The 25,229-nt window shown below is 60.1% G+C and overlaps 2 protein-coding genes and 1 long non-coding RNA gene across 7 annotated transcripts; 1 reads left to right on the forward strand and 2 right to left on the reverse strand.

Moving 5' to 3' along the window:
- Nucleotides 1-2,003: 2,003 nt before the first annotated feature.
- On the reverse strand, nucleotides 2,004-4,015 carry LOC115640938. Its single transcript, XR_003997966.1, has 2 exons — nucleotides 3,811-4,015; nucleotides 2,004-2,950 (listed from the first exon to the last, which is right to left on the reverse strand). It is a non-coding gene; the product is annotated as an uncharacterized LOC115640938 (long non-coding RNA).
- Nucleotides 4,016-4,040: 25 nt separating this feature from the next.
- Nucleotides 4,041-10,494, forward strand: CUNH6orf136 (chromosome unknown C6orf136 homolog). Of its 4 annotated transcripts, none has more exons than XM_030543845.1 (6): nucleotides 4,041-4,154; nucleotides 6,498-6,989; nucleotides 8,318-8,406; nucleotides 8,734-8,934; nucleotides 9,941-10,010; nucleotides 10,152-10,494. In XM_030543845.1, the coding sequence occupies exons 1-6, from the start codon at nucleotides 4,041-4,043 to the stop codon at nucleotides 10,308-10,310; spliced, it is 1,125 nt and encodes a 374-aa protein (XP_030399705.1). In that variant the 3' UTR covers nucleotides 10,311-10,494. The 4 variants fall into 4 exon arrangements, with proteins under 4 accessions (XP_030399705.1, XP_030399707.1, XP_030399708.1 ...); XM_030543847.1 differs by lacking the exon at nucleotides 4,041-4,154 and adding an exon at nucleotides 4,232-4,264; XM_030543848.1 differs by lacking the exon at nucleotides 4,041-4,154 and adding an exon at nucleotides 5,553-6,134.
- Nucleotides 10,495-11,312: 818 nt separating this feature from the next.
- DHX16 (DEAH-box helicase 16) lies at nucleotides 11,313-25,092 on the reverse strand. Of its 2 annotated transcripts, XM_030543630.1 has the most exons (20): nucleotides 24,871-25,092; nucleotides 23,355-23,596; nucleotides 23,091-23,247; nucleotides 22,434-22,490; nucleotides 21,881-22,135; nucleotides 20,814-21,038; nucleotides 19,945-20,133; nucleotides 19,408-19,518; nucleotides 18,907-19,022; nucleotides 18,549-18,759; nucleotides 17,981-18,079; nucleotides 17,739-17,891; nucleotides 16,891-17,031; nucleotides 15,314-15,476; nucleotides 13,686-13,804; nucleotides 13,256-13,323; nucleotides 12,909-13,071; nucleotides 12,323-12,484; nucleotides 12,066-12,239; nucleotides 11,313-11,558 (listed from the first exon to the last, which is right to left on the reverse strand). In XM_030543630.1, exons 1-20 carry the CDS (start codon nucleotides 25,069-25,071, stop codon nucleotides 11,430-11,432), a joined length of 3,135 nt encoding a protein of 1,044 aa, XP_030399490.1. In that variant the 5' UTR covers nucleotides 25,072-25,092; the 3' UTR covers nucleotides 11,313-11,429. The 2 variants fall into 2 exon arrangements, with proteins under 2 accessions (XP_030399490.1, XP_030399491.1); XM_030543631.1 differs by lacking the exons at nucleotides 19,945-20,133; nucleotides 20,814-21,038; nucleotides 21,881-22,135; ... (2 more) ...; nucleotides 23,355-23,596; nucleotides 24,871-25,092 and having other exon boundaries at nucleotides 18,907-19,011; nucleotides 19,408-19,495.
- Between the last annotated feature and the right edge of the window lie 137 nt (nucleotides 25,093-25,229).

Consider the following 25,229-nt stretch of genomic DNA (forward strand, 5'->3'; position numbering starts at 1 on the left):
CTGCAGGGCCAGATCTTGTGGTGGGGGCAGTGCACGGAGCCCCCCTGGCCTTTCCGCCCTCTAGGAGATGCCAGGGACATGCCGGCTGCTTCCAGGGAGCTGGGCGGAGTCGGGTAGTGAGCTTGCCAGTCCCTCCAACCCCACCTAGCACCAGCAGGGGTCCCAGGCAGTGCACCCCCACCCCTCACCCAGCACCTATGGGGGTCCCAGGCCATCCCTCCAGCACCTCTGGTGGCCCTGGCCCCTGGAGCACCCACGGCACCCTGGCCCAAGTTTTAGTTAGAGGTATATAGTACAAGTCATAGACAGGCCATGGGTCGTGTATTTTTGTTTACTGCTTGGGACCTGTCCATGACTTTTACTAAAAATACCCATAACCAAAACATAGCCTTACTCATGGTACATCATGGGATATATGTACAGTGGAGGCCCAGGATACAGCAGAATAACCCTTCTGAACTGCAACTCCTGTGATGCATCTGCCTCTCTTCCCTGAGGGACTGGTGAATCATGGGAGATGTAGTCCAACGAGGGAGCCTGGCCTGAAAACACCCGAAGTACAACTCCCAAGAGGCACTGTAGCAGCTTGCTTAAATCGAACTATTTCACTTTTCAGACTAAATGTTTCCTATTTGAATTTTTGCTGAAAGATTGAATGTTTTCCCGGGGAACCGCTCCTCTCCCTCACCCCCCCATTTTCCAACTAGTTCTGGGTCAAATGCTGCCATGGGTCATAGCAGAGCACCCAAGTGCCCTACCCTAGATACATTCCTGTGGGGGGCAGGACATCTGTGGGGAGGAGATCCCCCTGCCTCCCTGGCTCTCTGTCTTTCTTCCCTCATCTAGACACCATCATTCATCTCTTTCTCCATCTCTCTCTCTCCTCTAAGCCTGTCAATGCCCCGCCTCCCAGGCCCCCACTCCCTGGCTGCTCCTTGCTGGGGCGTTAGAGTTAACATCAATGGAGGGGGGTGGAGCCAGAGATGGAGGGGGTGGGGTCAATGGAAGATACTCAGTATAAGGGCTGTGACTAATATCAGATAGCAGGGAGCCACTGCCCCTTTCCATGGTGCTGGGGAGTGCAGGCAGAGAGGAGTGGGATCCCAGTATGGAAAAGGCCAAGCCCCAGTCGATTGTTTGCATATCCTAGTTATTTGGTGCTACGGGGGTTTTACATTTCCCATCCCGCTGGTTCTGGCCTCTGCACTCGTACGATGGAAAGGGGGTCGGGCCTTTTAAAGAGATTGAAATAAACCAACCAGCGAACAAATGGATCTGCAACAGCGAGATCTTGTTATTAACCTTAAGCACAAGCACCCATTGATTTCATTAAGCATGTGTTCACTTGCTTGCAGCATCGTAACGGTTTGCTTAAAGCAATTACGGGCAGGATTCTGAGAATGGGATCTGGCAAAAGTCCTGGCAGAGTCTTCAAGAGTGGCTTTGAAGGGGCACTTGACACATGATTTGAGTTGGAAGATGGTATCGGTGGATTTCTTCAGCACGGGGGTTGGGTGGAGTTCTGTGCCAAGGAGCACTTTTTTAGATGATTGGGGGTTTGTGCATTTTTTAGGTTTCTCGGTAACTATTTTGGTCATTTTCGGGTATTTGCTATTTTAATAGATATCTGTATTATCAGATGAAGCCATGATTTACGGGCAAGCGTGCCATTAAAAGAAGAATTTCAGGTCAGAAATCAGCTCTTTTTAAAAAAAAATTAAACATGTAGTCATGGACTCACAGGACTCGTGCTCTTTCTTGGCTGCCTACAGTCCCTGGGAGGAAGTCCCTACAGTGTGACATTCCTTCTTGGGAGTCCACTGTCTCTTGGGCGTTAAGCCATAGGCCTCTCCTCCTCCTGGAACCACATCTCTGTGAGCCTTCAGCACGCCTGTCTCTTGCCTTGTGCCCCCTCAGGGAGTCCACTCGCTCTGGACCCCTGGGGCCTCCACACCCAGAAGGAATAATGCAACCCCAATATTAAGCCTGCAGGGACTCTCAGCCAGCATAAACCAGAAGGGTTTACTGAGTGTCTGAACACAGCATAGAAAACTCTCAGAGCCTCAGGCCTAACCTCCCTCAGCACAGTACCTCTAGGTCTCTCCTGCATCCAGATGGCTCTGGCTGCTCTCTCTGCAGTCCAGAAGCCTTCTCCTTTCAGCCGATCTTCCTATATCATCTCCCCCACAGCTCCTCCCGTCCTTTGTCTTTGGTCCCAAGTAAACAGGTTGCCTGGGTCTCCTCCTTTGCATCCTTTGTTCCCCACTGGCTGGAACCAGTGGGTCAGGCACTGGGATCGTCTCTCCTCAGTCCTTCGTCCTCCCACTGGCCAGAACTGGCTGACTGCCAAACTGGGGTGGGCCTCATGGTCACCAGTCACTAGAGTCTCCCATCTCCAAGCAGTTGTCCAGGGTCTCAACTGCTAGGCGAGGTCACACCTGGTCCTCTGTAACAACAAACTCCCTCTCCCGCCACCTCGTTACACACACAGCACACAGGGAAACTGAGACCCACACTGTATTCATGCAAAACTCTTAAGAAAATCCCCCACTTTGTCACACATGTCATGTGGTGTGTGTGTGTTTGTCCCTGAAGCTCCATGCTGGAGAGCCTGAGACTTTCTGTGTGTCTGCCAACTTCATTCTTATTATTGTTTATTAATTGTATTGTGGTGTCACCCCATCGGGCCAGGTTGCACAAGCACATGATGGAAAGACGGCCCCTGCTCCAAAGAGCTCATGACCCAAGTCTATGACGCAACAACCAGTCGGGGGCTGGGATGGAGAGTGCAAGATGATAGTGAAATGATGGTACTCAGTCTGATATATGCAGCTGTCACAACACAGAAGGCACCTGGCTGTTCCCATGGCTCTGCGGGGAGGTGAGGGGGAGGACAGCAGGGTGGAGGGATAGGAGTGTGAGCTGTGGTGCTGGGAGTTCTGGCTGTGGTCTGCAGACAGAAAGAAGCAACTGTTAGGGCCATATCCTGCAATTATTTTAATCCTCCTTCGTGGGGGTTTGAGGTAATGTACGGCGCCTAGCACAGGCAGGGCAAGGGTTATGAAAGGAAACCCAGGTTGCCACCACTATATTTGAAGAATACATTCATTATTATAATGAGTGGGAGTCTCATTGCCAGAGGGGACCCCTCCTCAGGGAGGGAGGGAGGCAGCAGGGAGAGGGACCACACGTGGATGGGATTCAAGTCCCATGCCACCCACAGGGAGACCTGAGGGAAGGATGGAATGAGATCTGCAGCAGCAGCCAATTGAGGCTCCTCCTTCCCCCTCCAATGAAGTCCCGCCCATCATGAGTTCAGCTCCTCCCCTGTATGGGCTAAGCCCCTCCCTCTGATTTGGCTCCTCCCCTGTGCATGTTGAGTCCCTCCCCCTTTGGGAAGCAAGCCCACCCCCTCCAGTGTGGCCCCTCCCCTTGTGTGTTTTAAACCCCTCACTCCAATGGGGCCCCTCCCCGAGTGGGATAAGCCCGGCCTCAAATGAGCCACTCCCTCTTGGGGGGTTAAGACCCACCCTCCACTGTGGCCCCGCCCCCTGAGCGAGTTAGGCCCCGCCCATCAATATGTCCCCTCCCCTATTCTGGCCAAGCTTCCCCCTTGCGCGGATTAAGCCCCGCCCCCTAACTGACGCCAGGGAGGTGTCAGTGCGAACGCGCAAATCTTGCACGCCCAGCTTCCTTAGTGCGCATGTGCTGATCTGCTCATGCGCAGGCGCCAGCGGGACAGCCAACGGCTTTTATTTTTTTAAGTCCCCCCCCGAGTGCGCATGCGCTCTCTGGTCGCCGGACGGTCACCTTCCCGGCGCGAGGCAGTGTCGCTCGCCTCCCACCGGCGCGTGCGTAGTGCCGAGAGTCCGCTGGGTGGGCGGGGCGGCGCGTGCGCATGGCGCCTTCCCGGAGGCTCGAGCTTTTCAGTGCGCCTGTGCGCCGCGCCCGTTGGTGGCGGCGGCGCGTGCGCAGTGGTCTCGCCGGCTGAGCGGAGCGAGCGAGGGAGCGAGCAGCCGGGGCCGCCCCGCGTGTCCGTCATGTACCAGCGGAGCCGGGCCGTGGCCGGGCGCCTGGGCCCCGCCGCCCGCTGCTGGGGGCCGCGCTGCCGCTGGGGCGAGTCCCCGCGCTGCTGCTACCGGGCGCGGCAGCAAGTGAGTGGCGGGCGGGCCGGGGCCAGGGGGCGGGGCCGAGGTCAGGGGGCGGGGCCAGGGCCAGGGCCGAGGTCAGGGGGCGGGGCCAGGGCCGAGGCTGCGATGCTGGGGTGAGGAGGGGGCACAGGGCAGGACTGGGATGTCCTAGGCGGGGTCCTCGGGCAGGGTCTACGCAGGGTGCATGGGCTGGGCGCTGGGTCTGGGGGGTGTGCATGGGCTGGGCGCTGGGTCTAGGGGGTGTGCATGGGCTGGGCGCTGGGTCTAGGGGGTGTGCATGGGGTCTGGGGGTGTGTATGGGCTGGGTGCTGGGTCTAGGGGGTGTGCATGGGGTCGGGGGTGTGTATGGGCTGGGCGCTGGGTCTAGGGGGTGTGCATGGGCTGGGCGCTGGGTCTAGGGGCTGGGCGCTGGGTCTGGGGGGTGTGCATGGGCTGGGCGCTGGGTCTAGGGGGTGTGCATGGGCTGGGCGCTGGGTCTAGGGGGTGTGCATGGGCTGGGCGCTGGGTCTAGGGGCTGGGCGCTGGGTCTAGGGGGTGTGCATGGGCTGGGCGCTGGGTCTAGGGGCTGGGCGCTGGGTCTAGGGGGGTGTGCATGGGCTGGGCGCTGGGTCTAGGGGCTGGGCGCTGGGTCTGGGGGGTGTGCATGGGCTGGGCGCTGGGTCTAGGGGGTGTGCATGGGCTGGGCGCTGGGTCTAGGGGCTGGGCGCTGGGTCTGGGGGGTGTGCATGGGCTGGGCGCTGGGTCTAGGGGTGTGCATGGGCTGGGCGCTGGGTCTAGGGGGTGTGCATGGGCTGGGCGCTGGGTCTAGGGGCTGGGCGCTGGGTCTAGGGGGTGTGCATGGGCTGGGCGCTGGAGGATGTGCATGGGTTGGGTGCTGGAGTTGCAGGGTGTGCATGGGCTGGGCGCTGGGTCTGGGGGGTGTGCATGGGGTCGGGGGTGTGTATGGGCTGGGTGCTGGGTCTAGGGGGTGTGCATGGGGTCTGAGGGGTGTGTGCATGGGCTGGGCGCTGGAGGATGTGCATGGGTTGGGTGCTGGAGCTGCAGGGTGTGCATGTGGTCTGGGGGGTATGCATGGCCTGGGTGCTGGGTCTAGGGGGTGTGCATGGGGTCTGGGGGGGTGTATGGGCTGGGTGCTGGATCTAGGGTTTGTGCATGGGGTCTGGGGGTGTGTGCATGGGCTGGGCGCTGGAGCTGTGGGGTGTGCATGGGCTGGGCGCTGGAGGATGTGCATGGGTTGGGTGCTGGAGTTGCAGGGTGTGCATGGGGTCTGGGGGGTGTGCATGGGCTGGGTGCTGGGTCTAGGGGGTGTGCATGGGGTCTGGGGGTGTGTATGGGCTGGGTGCTGGGTCTAGGGGGTGTGCATGGGGTCTGGGGGTGTGTGCATGGGCTGGGCGCTGGAGCTGTGGGGTGTGCATGGGTTGGGTGCTGGAGCTGCAGGGTGTGCTTGGGGTCTGGGGTGTGTGCATAGGCTGGGTGCTGGGGCTAGGGGAGTGCATGGGCTGTGGGATACAGGATGCATGACTGGGAACTGGTAGTGCAGGGGACTGCAGAATATGGAATTGGGGGGCTGGAGGAGTGAAGAGGCAAGGGGGAGTGCCAAGGCTGGGGCCTGGGGGTTTGGAGGGTGCTTGATCTGGGGTTCTGTAGAGGACTGGGAGGTTGCATGGTCCTGGAGAGGTGCAGGGTCTGGGGTATATGCATGGGCAGGGATGCAGAGATTGGGGAGTACAGGGGACTGCATAGTGCAGAAGTTGGTACCTGGGCGGGGGGCAGGGTGCAGAGGCTGAGGTCAGGTGTTGCATGCGGTGAGGGATGCAGAATGCATGGTTGGGGCCTGGGGGTGCAGAGGACTACAGACATTGGGGGATGCAGGGCTGGGACCTGTGGCAGGTGCAGGGGCTGGGACTATAGGGTAAATGAGGAGGGGCATAAGACCACAGGAGTGGAGGGGCAGTGGCAGTGACTTTGAGTGCAAGGTTGAGGGTAAGGTCTGTCGTTTGGGAATGTGGGGAGCAGGGCTGTGGAAATCCATGCTTATATAGATTAGGATTAGCTCTCGCTAGAGCTAAAGGTGTAAATGTTTTCACTCTTTCTGCCTGGTTATGTGTCAACCCCACCCTAGGATTTTGGGGAGGGTTCATCAGGGATGCATGTGAGATTGGTCTGTAGGGGATTGGCTATTTTAGGGGTGAGGAAATGTGATATGGAGCCTTTCCTCTCTAGGGGGTGCTGGCTCCACTCTACCTGCAGTTTGGGGGGCACTGGGAGATGGGGGCCTTTCCCTTGCAATGACCCCAGCAGAATCTCTGAGTGGTGTCAGTCCCTCTAATCGCTTCTCCCTTCCAGGACCTGGTCTCCTGCTGGGAGAAGGCCCCCCAGGCACTGGGCCCACCCATGGCCCTGAAGTTCCACTTGTCACTGGTAGAGCAGCAGGTGGAAGCTGCCAGGACCCTCCTGTTGCCTCCGCCAGGGGCCAACCTGGTGGGTGGAACCTTCCTGAGTTCATCGGAGCAGAAGCTGAGCCTGCATGAGCTGCTGCAGGGTCTGGAGCAGGGGTGCCCCCGCCAGCCCACTGCCCTCTCCCCTCTGGAGAACATGGAGGCCTCTGTTATCACAGTGGATGGGCAGCAGGAGGACGATATCACTGTGCGGGAGGGCACCGGCCTGGACAGCGCCTCCCTGGACTCTCTGTACAGCCTGTTTTACGGCAAGCCCTGCTGGATGCCCTTCCAGGCCACTGCCGGTACAGGCACCAGTGCCACCTCTGGCTTGCCTGGGAACCACGACCCCAGCATGGAGGAGCACCTGGCTGTCATGTACAAGAAGCTGCAGCATGAGGTACGCCACGGCTCAGATGCCTGGGTCCCCTGCCTTTCCCTTGGGTAGCCTGCCTGGATTCTCGACCCCTCATTCCCTGTTCTCCTCTGCCTGCATACCTGGCTTCTCCATCCATCATTTCCCCATGCCCACTGCCTGGATTCTCTTCCCTGCCTGGATCCCATCTCTGCTGGACACTTTTCCTGCTAGCGTCTGCCAGCCCCAGGCCTGTAGGGTGGCTCGTATTTCTGTTTCTCCTTACACAGCCAAGCCTTCCTGCCCTCTGGGCTCTCCATAGCCACACCATGTGACCTGCTGGGGGCTTTGAGGGGTCACACAGCTGCAAGGGGCATCTGAGCTCAGCCTGAATGAGGAACTGAGGAAAGCCTTGTACTCCACCCTTCCCTCCTGGGGGTAAAGGGAATCCCTTGTTGGGGCAGAACCCCCCATGCAGCATCCCCTGCCAATCCACTTCAGCCCTACACTTCAACACATGCCCTGTAGGGGGCAGAGGAGAGCACCCACACCAGTCCCTGGCCTGTCTGCTGAGGCTGCTAATGAGGGGGTCGGCTAGGACCAGTGGAGAGGGTGGCTTTCCTATACATAGGCCCCATGTGCCATTGGAGGATCTTAACTATCAGTGCAGTCCCTGAACCAGCCAGCGGGGGGCATCTTGCTGAGTGAGGGGCTTCTGCCAAGGTGTGAGAATGGCATGATCACTTGTATTACAGTAACACCTAGAGGGCCCACCTGTGCAGTGCCCAGTGTGACGGCGTGCTGCACAGACACACAGGGAAAGACAGTCTCTGCCCCAGCTGAGAGCAGGGCGCCATTGTGACGGGCACTGCACAGACACACAGGGAGAGACAGTCCCTGCCCCAGCTGAGATCAGGGCCTCGTTGTGCCGGGCGCTGCACAGACACACAGGGAGAGACAGTCCCTGCCCCAGCTGAGATCAGGGCCCCGTTGTGCCAGGCGCTGCACAGACACACAGGGAGAGAGACGGTCCCTGCCCCAGCTGAGATCAGGGCCCCGTTGTGCCAGGCGCTGCACAGACACACAGGGAGAGACGGGCCCTGCCCACACAGATCAGGGCCTGTTGTGCCGGATGCTGTGCAGAGGCATAGGGAGAGACAGGCCCTCCATTGAAGAGCTCACACTGTACATAGACAAAGGGAGGATTATTCTCCCCATGTTCCGGGGAACTAATGCCTAGAGATTCATGGGCTGCCCACTGGCACAATGAGTCAGTGGCTGAGCCGGCACTTTAACCTGGCTCCCAGCCTGGTGCCTTCCCACGGCCCCTCTTCCCTCACTGAGCCTTCGCTCTCCCCCTTGTCCTCCTGCAGTTGCCGAATTTCTTCCTGAAGATACCGGACTATGGGATCTACTCCCAGGATGTGGAGTTCGTCAACGAGATCCTGCACATGAGAACTCGGTCAGTGCCAAGTCAGGGGTGGGGGCAGTGGACCAAGCCACTTGTCTTTTGGGGGATGGCAGGTGGGATCAGTCCACTCTTCTCATGGGGGGAGGGGTAGAGCTTACGTGCTGTGCCATCACTCTTGTCCTGGGGGAGTGGTGGCACTGGCTCACTTTCCCTTGGGAGGGAGGATTGACTCATGCCTCCCACACCCTCCAAGGGACTGGGAGGGTTTGGACTGGCCCATTCTTCACCTGGCCCAGGGGTGGGTGCCACACTGGGACCCCCTCAATCTGGAGGCCCCAGCCTTAGCCTGACAGTTCTCCCCTCCTTCCCCCCTGCCAGGGGCCGAGCCATGTACCAGCTGGCACTGGCTCTGTGCCGCCTCGTGGCCTGGAACTACTTCGCCAACATGCGGCTGGAGGTGCTGAAGCTGACGCAGCACCCCGAGAACTGGAGCATCCAGGCCCGCTGGCGCATCGTAGGGCTCCCTTTCCATGTCCTCATGCTGCGTTTCTACAAGAGGGACAAGAGAGAGCTGTACAGGTGAGAGCCCGGCCTGGCACCCCGCACCCAACCTCCCTCACTGGCTGTGGGGTTGTACAGATGCTCCCTGCTCCTGTCTCTTTGTTCTGAGCAGCGCAGGCACTCCTGGGAGTTGCCCTTTTTCCTTCCCTGCTGGGCTTTCCAGGGCCATGACCTCCCTGAGCCAGGGATAGGGACTGTTTAACCCCAGCACAAAGCAATGCCCCTGCTGACCTCAGAGATGGGGGAACTTCCTAGCCCCTAGGACTGCTCCCTCCCAATGGGGTCTTCCCCAGCTGCTCCCAGTGTGCAGGGGTGTTCTCACTGCCTCTGAGCTGCTCGACGCCATAGGATTTGGTATTCCCCTGGAGTAAGTCCCAGCATCCTTCCCCCCGCCCCCCCCCATGGTCCTTAGAGCAGAGGTTCTCAAACTGGGGGACAGGCCTTTCTGGGGGGAGAAGCTATAGGGGGGAATAAAGCCTTACTGCACATATTTTACCCACAGCAGTGAATAACTAGCAAAGCCGATTCAGTGGTTCTCAATTGTGGCCCACTTATGGCCCACAAAGCCGTGGCCCCTGTGACATCCTCAGGGCCACACAGGTAGTATTGGATGTGGCCCATAGTGGTGAATAGGTTGAGAACCACTGCTCCAGACAGATCAGGCCCTCAGCTGGTGCTGTGCATTCTGCCAGATTTCTGTTCAGCTTGCAGAGCGTCCTGCAAAGTCACTGCTGTTTGCTACGAGGCAGGGTCCACGTTTAATTGTCAGCACAGGCTACAACTGCAGGTTTCCTCTTGCTCTTATTGCAACAGCTACAAAACCCTCAAGTGACAAAGAAGCTAAAACTGATTCAAGTGTAGTGCTGCCATCTGTATTTGTGTGGTGGGAGGGGGTCAGGATCACAAAAGTTTGAGAACAGCTGCCTTAGAGGTGCCCTGCCTGGGGGGCTAGCAGTGCTGCCCCTCCCCCCTCCACTAAGCCTTATGCTAGATTTGACTGCCCTTTATTATACTCCCCTTCCAGGACCTATGATGCCTATTCCACTTTCTTTTTGGACTCCAGAGGATTGATCCGCTGTCACCGGATAGACAAGGTGAGTGCCAGGGCGGGACGGCCCGTACCACTGCTGGGGAAGGTAGCTCTTCTGTCTCTGGGAGTGGAGCCAGGGCACTACTGTGTAGGGTCCTGGCAGAAGACCCAGTGTTTAACGCCTGCCCCTCTCCCCTCCATGTAGCTGATGCCATCCCAGCCGCCTGTGGTCAAGGTGAAGAAGCTGCTGGTGGCCACTCTGGTTGGCCTGGGCCTGTCAGAGCACAGAACCTCTCTGCAGCTGCTCTTATCTGCCCTGGCTGGCAAACAGCAGGGGGTGCCAGTGGGCTACAGGGACAGCTGAGCCAGCCCCGGAGGAAGTCAGGCTCGGCCTGGATGTTGTGACTCTTGCAAGTTGATGTCGCCTCAACGCACAAAGCCTGGCCCGCCGGCTCTGCTGCATGGTCTGTGCCCTGCCCCCTCCCTGCCAAGCACTGTAAAGAACCACTATAACTTAACTGTACATAATAAAGCCCTGTGGAGAGATGGCTGGGCTGGGGCCAGTGGCTTTGGGATGGCAGGGAGCTGGGGGGCATCTAGGCTGTGAGAGACCAGCTGTGGGACACCAGCATCTCCCTGGTGAACGGGGGAGCTGGAATTCAACACATAGGGAGGGCTTATGGCAGAGGAAGCACCTGGGGCTCTCGTGCCTCGGCCCCGGGGGTGAGGAGGAGGCGGCAGCACTGGGGCCTGTTTAATCTCAGCACAAAGCAATGCTCCCTGCTGGCCCCAGGGATGAGGCAACTTCCTAGCCCCTAGGACTGTTCTTTCCCTGGTGGGGTCTTCCCTGGCTGCTTCCAGCTCAGTCCTCCCTTCCCAGCCATACAGGGGTGGGAGAAAAGGGTTGACTGGTGAGAGCACTCCCTCCTTCATGGCAACCCCCTGCCAGATGCCTTTACAGCTGGGTTGGTGCTGCTCTAACCCCTTGACCCCACCCCCATCAGAGCCCAGGAGTCCTGATTCCCACCCCCATGCTTAGCAATTACAAAGAAGCTCAAACCCCTGCAGAGAACCACCCCCAGCAGCAACGAAGCCATGACCCAGGCAGCAACTGCCCTCTGGTGAATTCCAGGGCCATAGGGAGAGAGAACCCACCAGTGGGGCAATGAGGCAGCAGGAAACTCACAGGGGCAAGCACAGGGCTCAGCTGGCACTGGTGACAGGGCAACCCAGGGAGGATGTCCATTAAAAGCTGGAAGTCCCCTTGCTCTTGAACTTACACCCACACTCAGGAGCCAGACGGTCTCCCAAGGGTGGCCCAGTTCTGAGGCTGTGAGCCTGAGGAGGGGAGGAGACCAGGTCTGGCTTAATTTAAAAATCGCTTTGTTTCTGCTGCCCTCCTTGGCCAGAAAGCGCTGTACAGAGTCCATAGAAAGGGGGTAGCCTGCCCCAGTAACCCAGTCCTGAGTGGCCTCTAGGGCCTCTAGCCCAGCTCCTCCCGTGTCTTGCCCACTTTCTTGGGCAGCTTCTTAGCAGAGGCATCCTCCAGTTCCTTGGCCTTGTAGTAATGAGGGGCCACCTCCAGCAGCCACGTGCTGTCGATCTCTATGACCTGCAGGAGGGAGACAAGGGGTCATCAAGTGCCCCCTTTGGTGCAGCATCTCCCAGTGGATGAGGGTACAACAAGAGGGAGCTGGGCAGTGGTCTGGAATGCCAGGACTGGCCCTTTAAATAAGCTCCTCCCCTTTTATGCTAATGAAGTGTATCTCCACTCCCAGCAGGAAGTAGAAGGGGCTAATAGGAATCAGAGATTCCATAGCAGGAGCTACCCCTTCTCAGGGAGGACAGAACAGGAAGGAGGCCTTCTGGTGCCTGGAGGGTGCAGTGCAGTGCTGGCTTCCCCTGCCATCCTGTATGGCCTCAACTGGAGTAAGCTGTACCCAAGCCCTGCTGCCCATAACTCTCTCCTTGGCACCATTGTACCAGGGCTTTAAGCCCCTCCCCTCTATGCCTAGGCTGTGTGGGAGGAAGCATCCCACAATGCTTTGGGCCCCCGCCTCAAAGCTCCTACCCCAGAGATGGGAGTCCCAGGATGTCCCGCTGCTGCCGGCGGGCGTACCTGTCTCATGAACTCTTTGGTGGTGAAGACCAGCTCATGGTAGATGAGCCAGCGGGGCTGCTCCTCGAAGAGGCAGCTGTTGGGGTGGATGAAGACCGTCTGCTGGTGCTTGACCGTCTTGTAGCCGGTGCGGGTCAAGCGGGCTGTGTGGTAGAAGAAGCCAGCGGTGATGGCCTGGGAGGGAGAGCAGGGAGGTCAGTGAGGGATGGGAAGGTGTGTGTGTGTGGAGGAAATAGGGCAGTGGGGACAGGGGTTACCTTGCGGATGGGAACGTAGTCTCCCTCGCTGGAGGTGAGGTCCACCTCGATGCGCTCCATCAGCCCCTCCAGCTGCTCCCGCACGTCCCGCGCCCGTCTCATGGAGCGGAACTGGATGAAGTTCTCGTAGCACCACTGCATGGAGAAAGCGCTCTCCACCCACTGGGGGTGGGGCAGAAGGCAGAGCCAGCTGTGAGCCTGGGCTTGGAGACCCTGTACCACAACCCAGTCCCCAGGGCTGGGGCTGGATTGGAGCCAGTGCCCCCACGGGAGGAAGGGGGGGCATATCACATTCCCTTCCACCATGGGGCTGGATTGGAGCAAGCACACTCAGTGTGTCCCATTCCCTACCCCCATGCCAGCCAGTCCCCAGCACCCCATGGAGTGGGGAGGAATCCCATGTCCCATTCCCAGGCCAGCCAGTCTCCCACCCTGATGCTGGATTGGAGTCGGTGCCACCAAGGGGTACAGGGGCTGTGTCCCATCCCTGACCACCCAGTCCCCCCACCTTAGGCTGGATCAGAGGGGGCACTGCTCCCACCCCTTCGGGGGGGGAAGGCCCCGTGTCCCTTCCCTGCCCACTCACCTGGGTGTAGACGTTGAGCAAGACCAGGTGGTCCCCGCCAGGCAGGAAGAAGTTCATGCGGGCGTTGTCAGCGTGCACCACCTTGTCCTTGGGCCGGTAGAAGATGGAGTTGTTGACGGACAGCATGGCCGCGATGGAGAGGATCTGCTCTGAGCACTTGTACCTGCAGAGCCCCGGGGAGAGACAGTGTTAGACAACGGGGCGGCCTGCCCCCGGAGAGCTGACCAGAATGGGGCTCGGGAAACGTGACCCTTCAGGGGCTAAGGCGGCTGGTGAGTCTGGGTGGAGGTGAGAGAGGAGCTGGGGATCAGGGCACTAGAGCTTTTGAAGAGGAAAGGGGGACTCACTGCTCCGAGGCCAGGATCATCTTGGACAGCATGGGATCCACGGGCAGCTCTGCCATCTTCCGGCCCAGCTGGGAGAGAGACAGGTCGTTAGAGACTGGTTCCCCCACCTTATGATCACCTCATGGGCCCATCTAGCCAGCTATCCCATCTGCTGGCCACCCTGGATCAGACCTATAGGCCCATCCAGCTCTGCCCTTCTCTTCCCCAAGACAGCAAAGCCCTCCCCGTGCTACAACTCACTAATCAGTGTTATCCCCCAGAGGGATGGGTGTGTGTTTGAAGATTCCTTCCTGACCCCCAGGCATGAGGCTCAGATCCTGCCCTGGAGCATGGGGGTGTCCCAGCAGGGGAGTCCTGGGTCCCAACAAGCAAAGGTGCCCCTAGCAGCACAGACACTCCCTATTTTTGCCATAGGAGGACCTCCCTTTACCTTGGTGAGCTCCCCAAGGTGGTTGAGTGCACCCAGGGCATACAGCTGCTCCAGGGCCAGCACCAGGGTCTCATGGGGGGGCGGGTCCATGAAGTCAAAGTGGATGAGGTCGTTGATGCCTGCAGGAGAGAGGGGGCCAGATTTAAATCAGTAAGCAGGAAGCCTCGATTGAAATCACCACTTTGCCTCTTGTTTTGCATTGGTACTTGGTAGATATTTGCCTAAAGCCAGACTGATCCTCACTGGTTGAGAACTGTTAGAACATGCCAGTTTGCATCTCCAGCTACCTTCGCGGGAACCGGTCACTTCTTTTTGCTAGCCAGGACACACTAGATGGATACACCTTTATCTAAGCAATCAGAAGCTTCGCTTCCATTGGGATTCTTCATTTTTACATTGTTTATGATGTTAGAAAACGGCAAAGGATGCATCTCCGGCTGATGAACTGTTTACCCCTGATGTGTATCAGGCAGCATTTTGGGATGGAAATTGGAATTGAAGTTTGGCATTGTAAAGCTGACTGAAATGTGCTGGAGCTGTAAAAAATGTTTGTTTAAACATGATTTGCATTTAGAACTAATCAATTTGTTAACCAAAGGATGTATTGTCTGTACATAGTGAATAGAACTGATTGTTTTCGGTGCCCGAGGGCTTAACAACTTTAGAACTAGCAGATTTCATCCTCACCCACCTGGATTTTATCCATGGATTGGAAGAGAAAAACACCACCTAATCCAGAGGTCACCAAACTGTGGGGCATGCCCCGCTAGCGGGGCCTGAAGGAATGTCTGGGGGTGGGGGGAGTGCAGCAGGGCCCAGGCCAGCCCCCACAAAAGGTGGGGAGGGAGCACCACCTCTCCCCTCCTCTCCCCTCCCCCAGCCGTGTCCCTGGCGCCCCATTCCCAGCCTCAGCGCAGCTCCACTCCCGGCCCTATGCCAGCCCCTGGCCACAGTTCTATCCCAGGAGCATAGCCACACTTGGCCATGGGCCCAGCTGCCAACCCCCACTGCAGCCCAGCTGCGGCTCCGCTCCTGCCCTTACCCTCAGGCTTGGCCCAGCTGCAGCCCTGCTCCTGGCCACAGTCCCCTTCCCCATATCCGCATCTCCCGTCGCTGAGCTGTGGCCCCAATCCTAGCTCCGGCGGGGGGTGGACAGTGGTAACGGAGGGAAATGGCCTAGTCATTGGACTGAATCCCATGAACAAAGTGAAATAATGACAATAGTCTCTCTGCCCCTGCAGAAGAGGTTACAGCTGGCTTAGCACTTCAGCACACTCGGGCTTAGCCAGCGACTGCCATGAATGCAGTGGCATGACGTACTTTAAAAATCCAACCAGCGTGTGCTGCTTGGCTAGTAACATAATATACATTCATCAAAGCAGCAGATGAGATGACACCGAGGCCTTACCCCAGGCTGTCAGCCCTGCACATTTCATGTTAAATAGGTGATTTTTGAAAATCAACCAGTAATTCATTTAAATAAAACTCAGCTGATTAAAACAAATATGATTTTCATCGTCCTTGGAGTCAGGCAGTGAAGCTAGGCTCCAATCCCCAGGGACCTTCCCCCCCCCCCCTTCCGGGGCAAGCTCCACCCCCCTCCCTCCCCCAGTAGGACCCCTCCTCACCCAGACTCTTGAGCAGCAGCACCACGTTGCCCAGGTTGGTCCTCTGGATCTCAGGCACCGTGGTCTCCTCCATCTCGTTCTTGTAGGCCCAGGCAGTGTAGAGGCGGAAGCATTTCCCAGCAGCCACACGCCCGGCGCGCCCGGCCCGCTGGTTGGCGGAGGCCTAGGGAGGGGGAAATGGATGTGAGATGAGAGCATGTGCGGGGAAGATACGGGACCCTCTGACCCCACGTGAAAACCCTGTAACCTGGGGCTCCACCAGGCCCTATCGTCGTAACATGGGAAATGGGGAGGAGAGGGGGATGTCCTGTATCTAGAGCAGGTGTTGGGGCTGTGGAGAAGTCCCCATGCCCGGGAGCAGGGCATGATGATCAGGGACTCCAGGCTGGGATGGGGGCTGTACCCCGAGGGGAGTGGTTCGGGAGCAGGGACTTGGGGTGGGGGGTCCTGTACCCGGGAGCAGGGCGTGACGATCAGGGACTCCAGGCTGGGACGGGGGCAGTACCCCGCGGTGGCGATTAGCGGGGCGGGGGGTCCTGTACCCGGGAGCAGGGGGTGACGATCAGGGACTCCAGGCTGGGACGGGGGCTGTACCCCGCGGTGGCGATTAGCGGGGCGGGGGGTCCCGTACCCAGGAGCAGGGCGTGACGATCAGGGACTCCAGGCTGGGACGGGGGCAGTACCCCGCGGTGGCGATTAGCGGGGCGGGGGGTCCCGTACCCAGGAGCAGGGCGTGACGATCAGGGACTCCAGGCTGGGATGGGGGCTGTACCCCGCGGTGGCGATTAGCGCGGCGGGGGGTCCTGTACCCAGGAGCAGGGCGTGACGATCAGGGACTCCAGGCTGGGATGGGGGCTGTACCCCGAGGGGAGTGGTTGGGGAGCAGAGGGTTGGGATGGGTGCTGTACCCCACGGTGGCGATTAGCGGGGCGGGGGGTCCCGTACCCAGAGCAGGGCGTGATGATCAGGGACTCCAGGCTGGGACGGGAGCTGTACCCCGAGGGGAGTGGTTGGGGAGCAGGGGGTTGGGGCAGGTGCTGTACCCCGCGGTGGTGATTGGCAGGGCGGGGGGTCCCGTACCCAGGAGCAGGGCGTGACGATCAGGGACTCCAGGCTGGGACGGGGGCTGTACCCCACGGTGGCGATTAGCGGGGCGGGGGGTCCTGTACCCAGGAGCAGGGCGTGACGATCAGGGACTCCAGGCTGGGATGGGGGCTGTACCCCGAGGGGAGTGGGTGGGGAGCAGGGGGTTGGGATGGGTGCTGTACCCCGCGGTGGCGATTAGCGGGGCGGGGGGTCCCGTACCCAGGAGCAGGGCGTGATGATCAGGGACTCCAGGCTGGGACGGGAGCTGTACCCCGAGGGGAGTGGTTGGGGAGCAGGGGGTTGGGGCAGGTGCTGTACCCCGCGGTGGTGATTAGCAGGGCGGGGGGTCCCGTACCCAGGAGCAGGGCGTGACGATCAGGGACTCCAGGCTGGGATGGGGGCTGTACCCCGAGGGGAGTGGTTGGGGAGCAGGGGGTTGGGGTGGGTGCTGTACCCCGCGGTGGCAATTAGCGGGGTGGGGGGTCCTGTACCCGGGAGCAGGGCGTGACGATCAGGGACTCCATTCCAGTGCGGGCATTGTAGCTCTTTTGCTTGCAGAACCCTGGGTCGATGACGTAGATGATCCCGTCAATAGTCAGCGAGGTCTCTGCGATGTTAGTCGCCACGACGACCTGTGAGGGGTGGGGAGACACCTCATCAGCTGGTGGAGGGGAAGGAGTCAGTCAGGCCTGGCCCACAGGGGACACCCTGGGATCCCCCTGTGCAGTGGCCTGGGCTGGACAGGCTGGTCCCCTGGGCCTCCATCAGTCACAGCTGCTGAGCAGAGACTGTGGGGGAGGAGCATATGCACCTAAGCACCACCCCCTCCACAGCTCCTCCTCTTTATAGTCCCGCCTCTTCAAAAGCTCCTCCCTAAAGTACTAAGCTCCTCCCTTGCTGCCCCAACCCCACAGACAAACTTCTTTCATCCCCTCCCTTCCCCAGCCACCTACCCCTGAAGCCACACCTCCGGAGCTGTAAGCCCCGCCCACTCAGCCAGGTACCCCATGTAGCCATGCCCGCTAAGCCCTTCCCATAACCGAGCTACCCTTGTCATGCCCCCAGAGACCTAAATCCCATCCTCTGAGCAATCTACTCACAAAACCACACTCCCAGACCTCTAAGCTCCTCCCACAAGCCCATCTACCCCCAAAGCCATGCTCCCAGATCACTAAATCAGCTACTCCTGACGCCATGCCCCAGAGCTCACACCCCTCCCCTACCTCAACCCCCTCCCCATAGGCCATGTCCAAGCCCATCTATCCCCCTGAAGCCCCGACCCAGAGGTGTAAGCACCTCCCCTGCATCCCTACACTCCCAAGCCCCGCCCCCCCATCACCTTCCGGGCCCCGGGTGGGGTGGGCTCGAAGATCTTGGCCTGCATGTCGGAGGGCAGGTTGGCGTAGATGGGCAGCACCAGCAGCTCGGGGATCTTGGAGCCCAGGCGGCGGCAGCGTTCCTGCAGCATCTCGCAGCAGGCCTCGATCTCTTCCTGCAGGGGGCGGAGCCAAAGGTGGGGTGGAGGTCAGACACTGCAGGGGGTGGGGCCAGGCCCTGTAGGGGGCAGGGTCAGGTACTTACCTGGCCGGTGAGGAAGACCAGGACGTCCCCGGGCGCCTGGGTGACGTGGATTTGCAGCACCGACACCACGCAGGCCTCCAGGTAATCGGCCTCGGGGGCCTAGAGAGGGGTCAGAGCTCAGCTCCCACCACTCCCTGCCCCACAGTGTGACTCCTCTCGGGCCTGCTCAGCCCCCTGGCTGGCTGGCTGCCTGCCTCATATACACCCCACACCCTGCTCTCCCAGATCTCTCCATGCCGCCCCTTTTGGTCATGCCATGTTCCCGACCCACCTCCTCCTGGTCTTGCTGCCCTATCCTAGCCACACCTTCTCCCCCCCCCAACCCCCTTTAACATGCTTCTCCCTCCTCCCCCCCCAAAAAATACTCTCCCCACACCACCCATCCTCCTAGCCCCCCCCCACTGCCCCCTCCTGGCCATAATCTTCTCTATTCTTCCCCAGAACCCCTCCGCCCACAATGATCCTGCCAAAACATCCCACGCCCCACCTTCCCGCGGCCAGCGACTGCGCCATGCTGCCCCTGATTCCGCCCTTGACCCCCAGCCCCCATCTTCCCCCCTGCCCAGACCTTGGTGTAGAAGATGTCCACAGGGAAGCGGCGCCCAGGGATGCGGAAGATGGGCGCGTCGTCGAAGAAGGTGGAGAAGCGCTCGGTGTCCAGGGTGGCGCTGGCAATCAGCACCTTGAGCGCTGGGCGGAACCGGGCGATGTCCTTGATCAGGCCGAACAGGATGTCGGTGTGGAGGGTGCGCTCATGGGCCTCGTCTATGATGATCACGCTGCGCGAGGGAGACGGGGGTGAGTGTGTCAGGAACGGTCATGCTCCCTGCAGCACGGCACCCCCTAGCACCACAATGGGGCCAGCACTGTGTGCCACGAGAGACCAGACCAGCCTTGCCCCGTCCCCGCCCCCCAGCAAAGTTCACCTGTAGCTGGAGAGGTCGGGCTCCGTCAGGAACTCCCGCAGCAGCATGCCGTCCGTCATGTACTTGAGCAGCGTGCGCTCAGACGTGCAGTCCTCAAAGCGGATGCTGTAACCCACCTGCCAGGCGGGAGAGATTAGCTCGAGCTACCACAAAACCACCAGCCAATATGAACGCAGCGTGCCTGGCACCTGTCGGCCAATGAGAGCGCGCTACAGTCCTGCTCAGGGCACTGTTTTACCCAGTTAATTGTAGTTGCAAGGAAAGAGACAAGGGCCTTTTCCCTTCACGGACATCAGCTCCCAGCTGGTCTGAGGGCAGGGCGACTGGCTGGCTCAGGGGGGTAAGGAATGGGATACGGGAGCTTTCCCCTCTAGGGGGCACTGGCTCTTATCCAGCCCCAGGGCAAGGGGACTGGCTGGCCACGGGTCCTGTCCTCTCTAAGGGGGCCGCCTCTGGCTCAGGCAAGCGGGAAAGGGGATAACAAACCCACCAGTCACATACCTCGTTACCAAGCTTAACTCCCATTTCCTGGGAGACTCTGGCTGCGACACTCATGGCCGCCACTCGTCTGGGTTGGGTGCAGCCGATCTTCATCCCCTTCTCCGTGTAGCCCTGACAAAGGAAAGGAGATGGTTCAGGGACCGGATGGAAATTTCCTGGGAGCAGCTGCTAGAGCAGAAATGCAGCTGCTTCTGGGGTGAGGCAGCTGGATAACAGCCTCACCGTCACACTGCACAGGGATCACTCGTCCAGTGCAGAGAGGAAGCCACCTCTGGGGAGAGGTGCAAATTGGGTCAGCACTGACTGTGAGGGGAGAACACCCCCTGCTGAATCTCCCACCCCACTCCCTGCGGCACAGCGCCATCTAGTGCCACCCCACTGCATTGCGGGCAGCACTAATCATGGGGAAACAGCGCCCCCTACTGAGCCTCCCAGCCTGCTCCCTGCAGCACAGCGCCCCCTGGCACTGGGATCAGCACTAACTGGAAGAGGAGAGTCCCCCCTCCCCTCCCAGCCCCCATTCTGCTGCGTGGTTACCTCCTCGTACAGGTACTGGGGGATCTGCGTGGTCTTTCCAGAGCCCGTCTCCCCCTCGATGATGAGGATCTGGTGCTCGGCAATGGCCGCCAGCAGGTCCTGGCGGTAGGGATAGACGGGCAGGCTGCGCCGCACCTCCTGCATGGACAGCTTCCGCCGCGCCGCCTCCGACAGCTCTGACTTCTCCTCCTGAGCAGGACGATGGGACACTGTCAGCTCAGCCACTGCCCCTCCACCCGGGCTAGGGGGACGGCTGCTGGATCTCCAGATGGGAGTCAAACCCATAGAGTTCTCGGTCCTCCCAGTGCCAGAGAGGACCAGGAAATGCAGGTTGGGGTGAGAGAGGGGGCTGGGAAGGCCATCGTTTCACTCAATGGGGACTGTTCCCTTTCTGCTCACTCCATACAGCGTCCCCTGCTCATGGGCCTCCTCAGCGCTGCCCCAGCAGGGATGCCGCTCTAGGGGGCACAGGGGAGCTCAGCACGGCAGCGTTTTCAGCTCTCAGCCTCCCTTGCTCAGACAAGGGGTGAGGGGAAGGGGTTTGGGATGGGATGCCTGCCCTGCTGGGGGCTGGGCTGAGACCTGGTGACTTGTTACATCTAGATGGGAATGATCATCCTATGCCCCACCCCCAAGCCAGGCAATCCCCCCAGCTGGGGCTGGATCGGAGCAGATGCCCCCTAGAGGGGAAGGGCCCCATGTCCCATTCCCCAGACCCCCAGCATGGGGCTGGATCGGAGCCAGTGACCCCTAGAGGGGAAGGGCCCCATGTCCCATTCCCCACTCTTCAAGTCAGCCAGTCCCCTGCCGTAGGGCCAGATCAGAGCTGGTGCCCCCAACAGGGGAAGGCTCCAGCCCCCATCTCTCACCTTGCCTTGGGCCGTGCCCTGCATATGCACAGCGCTGACGAAGTGGATCATCTCGTCCTCCTCCAGCACAAACTCGTAGTCCTTGCAGGGGCGATGCTGGCCGGCATCGCGGGCTCCGAAGCGCAGGGCAGCCGCCCCGATGTGATCCTCCTCCCAGCGCCGCTGCTCATCCCGCGGCGTGGCGCGCTCGTCTGCCACCGGCTCCTCGTAGCGGTCGGGGATCTTCTGCCGGGGGAGATCCAGGGGCTGAGTCACAGCACAGGGGATGCCGCGGGGGCAGGGCCAGGGAGAGCCCAGCTCTGGGGAAAGTCTGACGTCAACCCTGGCTGCACATGGGCTGGGGGTCAGCATTCAAGGGTCACCCCCAGACTGGAGCAGGGCAGGAGGGATCACAGCCCAAGCTTCAGGGGGTCCAGATTTGAGTCTCCAGAACAATCCTGCCCCCTCCGCCAGCCCGAAACTGGCCCTTCCCTGGGGGACCCCCCCGCACAGTTCAGTACAACCAGCCCCAAGGGGGAGATGTTCCTTATCACCAGCCATGCTGCTAAGGCCAACCCTCCTTCCTCCCAACAAGGGGACCACCCCAGGGAACACCCATAGGGCACGGACCCCTCAACCTGCCAGGTCCTAACCCCCTTCCTTCACCCCCAGCGGGTGTTCTCAAGTGGGTCACACTCCCGTCTCCTGTCACAGGGGCTCCCACGCCCCTGCTGTCCCCGTCCTTCCATCTCCCCAGCCCCTGGGCAAGGACACCTGCCCCTTCCCCCCTCCTTTCTATGGGGCTACTGCCTGCAGATCACATGCCTCACTGACCCCTATGCAGGGTACTACCAGGAAGTCCCCCACCTCCAGCTCTACCAATTCCCCAGCCCCATGGCAGGTACTTTGCTGCTGCTCCCCTCACCCCCCCCTCCAAGATGGGTACCTTGTGGTGGCTCCCCCCACAGCAGTTACTTTGCCACAGCTCCCCCTCCCTCCCCCGCGGTGGGTACCTTGCCATAGCTCCCCCTCCCTCCCCCGCGGTGGGTACCTTGCCACAGCTCCCCTCCCTTCCCCACGGTGGGTACCTTGCCACGGCTTTCCTCAGGCATGTAGTAGCGGCTGCTCTTCTCCAACTTCTCCTGCTCGCCCGCCCGCTTGTAGTCCTTGGCCAGGTCGCGCACCCGGCGCTTGTAGTCCAGCTCCCGCCGCTCGGCCGTCGTCAGCTCCAGCTCTGAGAACAAGTGCTCCTCGTCCACAATCTCCGCCTCCAGGTCCTCCAGCTTGTCCCGCTCCCGCTTGGCCAGGTACTCCCGGCGCGACTTCTTCCGCAGCTCTGGGATCTGGAGGGGGGATGGAGAGGGGCTGAGGGCACCAGCTGGGAAGCCAGGACCCCTGGGTTCTAGCCCCAGCTTTGGGAGGGGAGTGGGCTCTAATAGGTTAGAGCAGGGGGGCTGCAAGTCCGGACTCCTGGGTTCTATCCCCAGTAGGGAGTTAGGGCCTGGATACCAGGCTAGATGGGCCCCACTGATCTGATCTGGGTGGAAAGCAGAGAGGGATACTGAGCTAGATGGGTCTGAACAGCTCCGATCAGCCAGGAGGCAAGACAGAAATACAGTAGGAGAAATACAAAGCTCTCACTATGGTTTTCTTGTCCTCTTCCGCCATCTTCAGTCGCTTCTGCGCCTCTTCGTAGGCCTGCGTCCAACAACAGGAGAGGGGAGAGACATTGATCAGGTTGTGTAGACAGTCCTTCCCCTCCCCTAAAGCAGACCCCAGCTGGCCCCTCTCTGAAGTAGGCTGGGCTGCAGACAGACTCTCTAGTGGGAAGGGCCAAGGAATTTCCAGGAAGAGCTCCTCAACTGGCTGATAAACTTGGAATTTTCTCCTCCTCCCTACAAATCCCTGTCCTCTGGCTCTGCTCCCTCCAGCGCTTGTGGGGTTCACAATCACCCCTTCAGGGAAGAAATCCAGCAGAAAGAGCACAACACGGGAGAGGCAGGTGGCATCGGGGACTCAGGAAGGGATCCCAGCAATGTGGGGGCGTGTGGAATCCTGGGATAGGATCCTGGCAGCGGGTGGGATGGGTCAGAGGTGGGAATCCCAAGACTGTGGCAGTGGAGGGGCAGGTTCAGAGCAGAGAGAAATCCCGGCAGTGGGTGGGGAGGCATCCTGGCAAAGGGAGGTATGGGGCTAGAGAGAGATCCCAGTTGTAGGACATATGAGAAGGGCTCAGGAAGGGACCCAGCTGCAGGAGTGGGATGGGGAACGGATGCTGCCGCAGGGACAGGTTCTGACCTTCTTGTCTGAACGCTCCAAGATGTTCCTGGTCTTCTCCTTGTCCTTGCGCTTGACCCGTTCGGCGAAGGCATCGCGCTCCTCCAGGTCCTGCAGACGCTCTCGCTCGCTGCGGTCCCATTCGTCCTCTGAGTCCTTCCCCTCCAAGGATGGCTCCCTGCACCCGGGGATGGATGAGAGACCACAGTCAGGACATTAGCCAGCTCCAGGGACCCCCCAGCGCAGGGGACTGTCCCCCCGCAATCCCATGGAGGCTACACTCACGGCTCCTGCTCTGCTTCCTTCTCTTCCTCCGACGTCTCCTCCTGCTTCCGGCGCAGATGTTTGCGCCGCTTTTTGTGCTTCCCCTGCTCGGGCCGACGCTTGGAGCCCGGGGCAGCCCCCCCATCCCTCTCTTCCTCATCGCTGTCCTCCAGCAGCTGGTACGAGCGGTTCTTCTGCTGCATGGCCAGGGCCTCCCGCTCGGCCACCCGGGCTGGACGCTCCTGGGGGGCCGAACGTGGGATCTGAGAGTTGGGAGAGAGATGGGGATTTGAAACACCACACAGCCAGCGCACCCTCCCTGACCCCCAGCCTCCTCCACAAAGCTCCTCCCTTTAGTGCACAGGTCCCTCTCCTGCAGCTAGCTCCTCCCCCTTCACAAAGGCTCCTCCCACTTTCATCCCTTCCCTGATAATCCTTCCCCTTCCCACATGGTCCTCACCCCGGTAACCCTCCCTACATCCTCCTCTCCCTCCCTCCACCTCCACACATTCCTACAGCTACCCTCACCCCATCTTCCCACAAGCCCCACCCACTCCTCCATAGTGTTAGGCCTGAATAAAGATATAGCAGACAAAACCAGGTATGCCAACCTGACCAAAGTCAGGCTAACAGAGGTTTGTGGGTAATCCCTGAGTGGAAAACACTGAGAAGCAGCAGCATATCTCATAAGCGCTGGGAAAAAGTGAGATAAAAGAGAAGCTGCATTCCTGGCATAATACCAGATGTGCTGTGTTCGGGCAGCTCCTTCGAAGAACTGATAAGAGCCCTAGTTTCCCAGTCTCCTTGTTTTCACTCCCTGGTTTTGTTCTTTCTTTGTTTTTAACTCCCCTACATTTCTAACTTTAGGCATGCATGTATACTAAAGGTGTCTAGTTTCTAGTTGTTAGAAGAAGGGGGTGGGTTGCTCCAGTGAATAATTTATGACCCGATGGAACTGTCTATATAGGCTTATACTAAGATGTAAAGAGGGGGCTGGTTCTCTCGGGAGACGAACTGCTCTCTATTGATGCGTGCACTTGTCAATAAAGAGCTTTTGATCGGACCTTGCTGGTGTTGCCTGTCTCTCTCGCGGTCAGACAACGAACTTTGCCGTCTGGGTTAGAGTCCCTGACAATAGGCTCCGCCCACTAAACTCACAGGACCCTCCCCCATCCCCTCTGCTCCTGGCCTTTCCCCTTCAGCCCCACTCACCCCACTCCCTCCTCTAAGCACCCCTCATGTGTCCCTCCTCTCCCCAGTCCCAAGTTTAGCCCCTTGCCCGAGGCCCCCCACAGCTCGTTAGCCCCTCCCCTCAACCCCACTGGCCCCTCCCCCTGCAATGTGACACTCTCCCCTCAGTCCCGCCCCACTCAGCCCCTCCCCCTCTATTAAGGGCCCTCCCCCTCAGCCCCCCGACCCACTAGCCCCACCTCTTCCATTGTGCCCCCCCGACCCACTAGCCCCTCCCCCTTCAGGCCCACTAGCCCCTCCTACTTCGGCTGGACCCGCCCCCTCCGCCATAACTAGCCCCGCCCACCTGCTCCCAGAGGCGCTGGGCGAAGGCGCGCACGGCCGGCTCGCTCGCGCGCAGGGTCTCCGTCTCCTCCAGGCGGCTCAGCAGCTCGTCGGGGCTGCGGCTGCGCCGCGCCAGGCCGAGCAGGAACCCGACCACGTGCCGCTCGCTCATGCCCAGCAGCGCGTGCAGCTCCCCCGACACCCACCGCTCCAGCGCCGCCATCCTCCCCCTGCCCCGCCGGGCCACCGTACCGCCGGCGGCCGCTTCCGGGACACGTGACTCCCTGGACCAATCACTTCCGGGACTAAGGGGGCGGGGTCTGTACAGTGCGCCGGAGCCGAGCCGGAATGAGGCAATTCCGCTCCGCGCTTTACCGTAAT

Source organism: Gopherus evgoodei, unplaced genomic scaffold (genome assembly GCF_007399415.2).
Source record: "Gopherus evgoodei ecotype Sinaloan lineage unplaced genomic scaffold, rGopEvg1_v1.p scaffold_32_arrow_ctg1, whole genome shotgun sequence".
Classification (NCBI taxonomy): Eukaryota; Metazoa; Chordata; order Testudines; family Testudinidae; genus Gopherus; species Gopherus evgoodei.